We start from the raw sequence: 8,093 nt of genomic DNA, 5'->3' as shown, positions 1-8,093 counted from the left end.
TATTTTTTATTTATTTTTTAATTAGAGATATGTTAGGATTACATGTAAGTGAGGTTAAAAAACAATAAAATTTGATTGTGTGAAATTACATTTATGACCCATATTTTTTACTCATGTTATGTTTTAATCAGAGGGTTAAACTAATAATTTTATAGAATTTTAGTTGACAATGAGTGTTTTATTAATTAGTAGAGATTTTAAATTCCTCAATCTTTTTAAAGAATTATTTTTTGATACAAATATTTAATAAATTTATTTTTCGAATAAAACAATATATTTACTTTAAAATGGTGAGGATATTTGATCGACCATAATAATTTACTACCTTAACTTATCATTTTTAAGAGTTGTATTATGCATGTGGTTCAATATCCTAGTAGAAATGATGTTGGTTTCTACCCATGCGTCACCGCTGCGAAACTTCTCCTCTCATAAATTAATGTAATAGTTTTAAAATCTCCCATCTTCTCTTAATAACAGTAAATTTTCTTTAAAAAAAAAAAAAAGTTGTATCCCAATACCCAAATTAATTAGGCATGTGAACTGGACTTCAAAGGGTGGTGTGGTAAGCCCAAAAAAATATGCCGGGTCGTTACATGTGAACTGGACACAAGAAAGTAACAGGCCGTGCAGAAGAGTGCATTATGGACACCAGGCCCAATAAGATACATAACACATTTGGACCACCTTCAAGCTGTACTCCTCCTCCTGCCTGCACAATTAACGCATATAAACAGAAATCAACCACTCGGTTTCATGCGAGTTCCATCTACTCAGCCCAAAATTGTTACCGTCTTCGGTCGATTTCTTTTTATTGGAATCTTGCGTTGCTCCTTGTGATTCGTGTCGAAGCTTTGTGCTTCTTTTGGATTGCGTTCTGGTGCAAATTGCACATTTTTCACTGGTAACTGAGTGTCCACCAGGTGTTTGTTGAAATGCCGCTGCTAGTTAATTCCGTGTGGACAGGAGGGATTCTTAAAATCTTAGCTATGCCCGATTGTATATCCCTGGTTCGAGAGAGAGAGATCCCTTGTCGGGTTGTAAGTCTCTCGAACAACGGATGTACAACCAATTACAAGACAGATTTTCCGTAAACATGAGCGTTACACGCTCAACAATTTCCTTGCTCAAACCTCGACACAATTATAGGTGTTTTGGATATATATCTAGGACCACATTGGCAGTATACAGAAATGCTTTACACATACAAAGCCCTTTTGTCCCCCAAATCGAAAATCCTTTTTTTTTTTTTTCTTTCTTGCTTGCAATCACTTCATTTTTTGTTAGATGATGGTGATTCTGCAGCCAATGGCGATTTCTCCTCTTTCGCTTCTTCCTCAGCCTTCAATCCTCCACTCTCCTTTTCCTTCTGGAGAGCTTGGAACAGACTGTGCAGGCAGATTTCGACATCCCCGGAAAGTTTCTTAGGCATCAAATGCTCTGCAACATCAGCCGGAGTCATCTTAACTTCCCCAAGCAACGCTCCAATTTCCGGAAACAAGCGGTGTGATTCGAGCTTGAGGTAGTTCCTAGCCAGCACCTTGAAGGATTCGTAGTTACAGTATGACAATTCAATGTGCTTATCCATCCTTCCTTTCCTGATCAATGCAGCATCAAGCTTCTCCACGTAGTTTGTTGTGAACACAATGAGCCTCTCTCCGCGGCACGCTGACCACAGCCCGTCGATGAAATTCAGCAGCCCGGAAAGAGTAACCTGGCTCGGTTTCGCCTCCCCATCCTCCTTCCCCATCTTCTCCTTCGGATCCCTCCCTTCCCCCTGCTCCTCCCCTTTCTCCTTCCTCTGCTTCCTCTGCCCCGTGAGATCAAGCGAACAATCGATGTCCTCAATCACAATAATCGACTTACTTGACGTCTCAATCAGCAGCCTCCTCAGCTCGGTGTTGTCCTTAACCGCGGTCAGCTCGAGGTCATAAAGATCATACTCCAAAAGATTGGCCATGGCGGCGATCATGGTGGATTTCCCAGTCCCCGGCGGGCCATACAAAAGGTAACCCCTCTTCCAAGCCCGCCCAATCCGCGCATAAAACTCCTCAGCCTTGCTGAAGGCCATCAGATCATCGACAATGTCCTGCTTCTTCTCCGCCTCCATAGCCAGAGTCTCAAATGTTGCAGGGTGCTCAAACACCACGTGGCTCCAGTGTGACCCATTGTTCGTGTAAAGCTTCCTCTGCCGGTTTCTAACCCTAATGGCCTTCCCCTCCTTCAGGACATGGCTAAGGTAGGGTCCAATGATCTGCTCCCTCTGCCATTTGTGAAAAGTGAGCTTGTAGTACCTCCTCTCATCGTTCACCGGAACGTACGATACCGTCTGCTGCTTCGCTATGTACTTCCCGGACGCCCACCACACTTTGACTCCCTTGAACTCGTCATCCACTTCCTCGTGATCGTCCATGCTCAGAACAAGCGACTGGTTGTTCTTGATGTCGCCCTTGAGGCGCTTCGCTTGCGTGGAGGACTTGGAGCTCAGGTAGTTCTCGATGGCGGAGTAAGCCTCGCTGCGCATCAGCCGCTCCCCGGTGAACTCATTGAAAGTGATCTGAATGTAAGGATACACATATCCCACCATTCTCTGCGAGTACTTTTCGACATGCCTTCGAAGCTCGTAGGGGAAGTACTGCTGGAATATCGCCCACACGAACATTAACCCGCCGATCGCCGATCCGAAGTTGGCAAAAATGGTTGCCGGAAACATGTTTTGGGGGCTCAAAGGTTGCAACTTTTTGCTTCTTCTTGGATTTCTTCCGTGTTTTCTTGCCAGAAATGTCGGAATTTATATAATTTTGTGGAGATTTAAGTTAAAAATTAAAATATTTTTAATTGAAAAGGGGTTTTGGGGTGCGTTGGCATTGATTATTCTGCGTGAATACATTCAAACAATCCGGTCCAAAAATTGACCCGTGGATTTGTCTCAATGCAAATAGTCGGTGTTCGTGTGTGGACCGTGGACGTGGAGGAGTCGTGTCGTGGCCTCGTTTACTTGCTTAAGATGGATTTGGATTCCATGCGGATCCAAATTGTGAGAATTTTAGGGATTTTGATATTTTAATCATTCATCGTTCATCGTGTAATCAGAAATTATTTATTTTTTTATTAAAATTAAACATAAATAGTACCTGATGAAAACTGACCGCATAATATACGATGAACAGTTAAGATGTGAAGATCTTTAAAACCCTCACAAAGTAAATCAGGAAAGAATCCTTTTGCTTAAGAGGTTAAGTTAAGTTAACCATAATCGAAATTTAAATTAATTTTTTGTGGAAATTATTATTAGTTCTATGACGTAATGTGACAATGATGACATCTGGGATGTCATCATCGTGTTTCAGTTAAGCATCACACACACTTTCTTGGTACTTTCCTAGTAGTATGGTCATGAACCAGATCATGAAAATTGTGTATTTAAGTCACGTTTGTTTCACAGCCGGATCAATAAGGAAATATTAATTAGTAACATTATCCAATATTTAGGGTATTCTATTCCAAGATTTTAACAAAATTTATGATGGTTTTTTAAAACGTGATTTCTTAAGTACAACCATTGCAATCCGAAAACTTGTTTGTTATGGAACTTGGGAAGTCTTAAAACAATTTTTGACTTTCAATCCCACAAGTTATCAAAGCTCTAGCGGCCGTAAAAGAGTTTGAATCTGTGGTGTTTTGTGTTTAAATCAGCCCCATTTTTCCCCAACAATGATGTCGATTGAAAAAAAAGTGTGAAAACAGAAGTTTTGTGTTTTTAAGCAACATGCTATTTCTTGAGTTAGTTTTGAGTTGACTTTTTGGAAATGCTCCAACCAAACACAAATTATGCAATTGAAACTCAAAAATTGTTTTTGAATTAAAAAGATTGGACTCAAATTCAATACCAAACATGCTCTTAATTATTGATACTTACTTTCAATAACCCTTGCTGCATTTACATTTCACCTTCTTATCCTTTCTCATGCCTTGTGTTTTTAGAGAGATTTTTAAGAAACAGGTTCATCGTCATTGTGATATTTCAAACCATTAATACTATGCGTAATATTTTATCTTCGAAACCTTGTATGTAGGGGATACGGTAGCCGTGAATTCATTCCACCTAAATTCTTATTACATTGTTAAGATAAACGCACATTGATCAGGGCGCAAAATGGAAGAAATAGGGTGATGTTATCTACACAATTATTTTTACTTCTCACATCTTTGTTAATTTCTGTTATTTGATCATTTTCGATTTTTTTGATCCAACGGCCGAAAATTAAGAAATATGAGTAAGAGGTAAAAATAATGGGTAGATAGCAATACAAGAAATAAGGTAGAAATTATACCGATAATTCCAGTCTCTTTGCCTTCAAGGGCTGACTGTTTTCTTCACTCTATTCAACTTATGTCTACTGGAGTCAATGTTTTAACTTCGCTTTTCTTGCTTGGCCTTGTGTTTACACGTGGGCAAGCAGTTCACTATTAACCACACTGATATCGGTACTATTCCGATTATATAATTCTATTTTGTTAAAGAAGGGTGGGGTAGAGTGGATAAGGATCCTCTCTTGAGCAGATGGAGAGATCCTCCTGACCAGGCTCATCGGACCGTTCATTTTTTATCCAACGGTTATAATTATTATAACTTTTAGAGCGGTCCCTGTTTGTAGCCATTGGGTAAAAAATGAACGGCCCGATGGGCCTGGTCAGGAGGATCCTCTCCATCTGCTCAGGAGAGGATCCTGGTCCGGGTAGAGTGGAGTTGGTATCGGTTAGTGAATAAATTAAGCATTCTGATCGTCGACCGTTGCCTGGTGGTTTCGTCGCCATACCCCGAAAACGATATGGAAAGTACGTAGAAATTTAACAGAAACAAGCGATGAAGCTTCACCCTGGCAATCGCCGCGGCCAGTTGAACCCACATTTCTCCAGTCATCTGTCATGTTCGTCTGCTGTTGAACAATCAGTTAACTGCAACTTACATGCAAGCCAAAGAAAAACAAGGAAACTAATCACACTCCTGATGGAAATTGCAGACAAATAGTTGTTAATTGAGAAACTTATAAGCTTATTTTTCCTAAAAAAACACAGATACTAGTTGCACAAATGAGACTTTACTAGGTTGAAATTATTCGAAGAAATAGACATTTTTCCTATCAAGCTAAGCTGATGTTCCGTTCCGTTTCACTTCGGGCTCATCTTTCTGTGCTTCCGAATCTTCTTCTTCCTCTGCCTTTGGTTATGCTTCTTTCTCTGCATTCAAATTTTCGTCTTTCTCTGCCTTCTGTTGAGCTTCTTCCTCGGCCTTGATCTTTGCCTCCTCCTTCGCAGCCTCGAGAGCTTCGATCAAGTTCTTCAAACAAGACTCAGCATCCTCTACATCAGATTTCGGCATCAAATTCTCTGCAACATCAGCAGGTGTCATATCCGTTTCCCCCAACAAACTCCCAATCCTTTCAAACAATTCGTGCGTCTCCAAACCCAAATAATTCCTAGCAAGAACTTTGAATGCTTCAAAGCAGCAGTAGGACAATTCTATGTGCTTGTCCATCCTTCCTCTTCTGATGAGTGCAGGATCGAGCTTGTCCACATAATTAGTCGTAAACACGATCAGTCTCTCCCCTCCACAAGCTGACCAAATCCCATCGATAACGTTTAGCAGCCCCGAAAGAGTCACCTTGCTCGGTTTGTTTTCTTGATCTTCCCTCTTTTTCCGAACTGAATCCTTTTCTTCCTTGTCCTCCTCATCCTTTTTCTTCTTTCGCTGTCCGGTAAGATCAAGCGAGCAATCAATGTCCTCAATCACAATTATAGACTTACTCGGCGTGTCTATCAGAAGCTTCCTCAGCCCAGTGTTGTCCTTAACCTGCGTTAGTTCAAGATCATAGACATCGTAGTTCATGAGGTTAGAAATAGCAGCAATCATGGTAGACTTTCCAGTTCCTGGTGGCCCGTAGAGGAGATAACCCCGCTTCCATGCCTTCCCGATTTTTGCATAGTACTCTTTTCCCTTACTGAACTTGATGAGGTCATTGATGATTTCTTCCTTCTTTTTCGGGTCCATTGCTAGGCTTTCAAATGTTGCCGGGTGCTCAAAAACAATGTGGCTCCATTTCGTCCCTCGGTATGAATTCCAATCCTCTGCAGGATTGTTGATGTAAAGCTTTCTTTGCCTGTTGCTTGCCGATATCGCCTTCCCCTCTTTTATCACATGATCAAGGTAAGACCCCGTCATGATATCTCGATAGCGTCTGTGGAACGTCAGCTTATAACATTTCTTCTCATTAGATTGAGGGTAGATAGAAAATGAAGTCTGGTTCGCCATTCGTTTCACCGAAGCCCACGAAAACGTAATGCCTTGAAATTCATCGGTGATTTCTTCGTTGTCATCCATGCTAAGGACTAGAGACTTGCTGTTCTTGACATCATGAGCCTTGAGCCGCCTCACTCGGGCAGAAAACTTGGTGCTGAGGTAGCTCCGGATGGCGGAATAGACTTCACTTTGCTTGCGAAACTGATTGGTGTGCTCATCAAATGTAATTTGCACGTAAGGGTCGAAAAAGTTCGCTAGTTTATGGATGTATAGTTCGACATGATTTCGAAGTTGCACCGGAAGGAAGTCTCGAAATACGGCACTCATGAACATCACACTCGCAACCATCGAGCCTAATTTTGCCCACATTTCTCCCATCATACGCATTTTTTCTGGTATACTTTCTCGGATCTCCTTCCTGTAAATCAAAGTTCAATACATGTGCATAAATAACCAATTAAAAACACAGAAGGAACCTTTTTTACGCACATCAAATTGTGATTTGTAAGTAAGAATGACTGCTTTTAAAGAGACACAAGTAGTTTCCTTGTATTAACGGAAATGAAAATGCCGTTTAATTGTTCAGAAAGTAAATCAAGAACATGAATGTTTTGTAAGTAAAGAAATTATCAATAGCTAGAGATAGCATACTTACTTCCACCTAGTTCTTCTCAGGAACTTGTTCACAGTTCAACAAAAATATATAGCAATGACAAGAAATGTTGTTGAACTTGTGTCTTGTGGGGTTTTTAACATTCTGGCTCATGTTCTTGCTGTGCTCTGCTGCCCACAAGTTTTTCATGTTTTTGACTTAGACCTTTGGTACAGATATTGTTATTCAAAAAAAAAAAAAAGAGGAAATAAAAGGTAGTAGTTGCAAATTAAAGCTTAGCTAGCATGTACTCGAAGATGTTTAGGGTCTGTTTGGTAACGTATTTCGGGAGTGTTTTTAGAGAACGAAAACAAAAAAGGGAGTTTGCATTTTCAATAAATAAGAACGTTTCAGGTAGATTAATTAGAAAATATTTTATGAGATAATTGTATTAGTGAGCTTTTATAGACATTTGAAGAAAATGTATTTCACCATAAAAACAATTGGCAATATGAGAATTAGCTCAATTCCTTATAAGCTCATATAAGGTCTCTTCTCCTGTAAATGCCAGACTCATTCTCAACACGTTCCCTAGTGACAAATTTTCAAGCCAAACACGTGGACAACACAAAACGAGGTGACGTGGAGAACCTTTGGCCATTGGGTTTCACATACAGGGTAACCTGCTCATAGCTTCAACTTCTCATTATTTATAGTCAGGGCCAGTTCATTTTGTTTTTGTTTATTTTGCTAAGGTTAAGTTTTGGCAATCAGAATGACAAGTTCCTGGAGACCTTCTCCGTAAATTTCCCGACTTCTTTGCTAATATATTATTCATACTACGATCATCCAAATTAAGAGCAAAAGTCACTGTCAATTGCAGTAACCACTAACCACGTCCGCTGCAGGACGTATACTCACATGACGCATCTAACAAAGCAGTGCAGAGACAATATCGACACCGATATGCTACCGAATGATGTCAATGTGTGTCATGGATGGTGAACCTGGAAGGTTCGGACTTGTTTCGTGGCCTTTCCTTCACTCTTCTTTTTCATTTTTTTAGTTTTTTACGTATAGGCCGGCACTTTAGTCTTCCATTTCGACTCATGCTTTCTTCCGGTGATGAAATTCCTGCCTGTAGAAACTGATGTGCAAAATCTTCTGTCGCTGATCGCAGCGTTTTTTAATCGATTTATG

The 8,093-nt window shown here is 40.3% G+C and overlaps 2 protein-coding genes across 2 annotated transcripts; both read right to left on the bottom strand.

The window, feature by feature from the left end:
* Nucleotides 1-1,084: 1,084 nt before the first annotated feature.
* Nucleotides 1,085-2,793, bottom strand: LOC126611260 (AAA-ATPase ASD, mitochondrial-like). The gene has a single exon (XM_050279469.1). The coding sequence runs from the start codon at nt 2,711-2,713 to the stop codon at nt 1,274-1,276; it is 1,440 nt and encodes a 479-aa protein (XP_050135426.1). The 5' UTR covers nt 2,714-2,793; the 3' UTR covers nt 1,085-1,273.
* Nucleotides 2,794-5,032: 2,239 nt separating this feature from the next.
* Nucleotides 5,033-7,022, bottom strand: LOC126611258 (AAA-ATPase ASD, mitochondrial-like). The gene is made up of 2 exons (XM_050279467.1): nt 6,957-7,022; nt 5,033-6,719 (listed from the first exon to the last, which is right to left on the bottom strand). The coding sequence occupies exon 2, from the start codon at nt 6,686-6,688 to the stop codon at nt 5,228-5,230; it is 1,461 nt and encodes a 486-aa protein (XP_050135424.1). The 5' UTR covers nt 6,689-6,719; nt 6,957-7,022; the 3' UTR covers nt 5,033-5,227.
* Between the last annotated feature and the right edge of the window lie 1,071 nt (nt 7,023-8,093).

This window comes from Malus sylvestris, chromosome 17 (genome assembly GCF_916048215.2).
Source record: "Malus sylvestris chromosome 17, drMalSylv7.2, whole genome shotgun sequence".
Taxonomy (NCBI): Eukaryota; Viridiplantae; Streptophyta; class Magnoliopsida; order Rosales; family Rosaceae; genus Malus; species Malus sylvestris.
The sequence above is the reverse complement of the archived record's forward strand: the minus strand, read 5'-3'. Positions and strand labels throughout refer to the sequence as shown.

Excerpts from the sequence above, each read along its gene's own strand:
- LOC126611258 (XM_050279467.1), bottom strand. The coding sequence starts at position 6,688 with ATGCGTATGATGGGAGAAATGTGGGCAAAATTAGGCTCGATGGTTGCG.
- LOC126611260 (XM_050279469.1), bottom strand. The coding sequence starts at position 2,713 with ATGTTTCCGGCAACCATTTTTGCCAACTTCGGATCGGCGATCGGCGGG.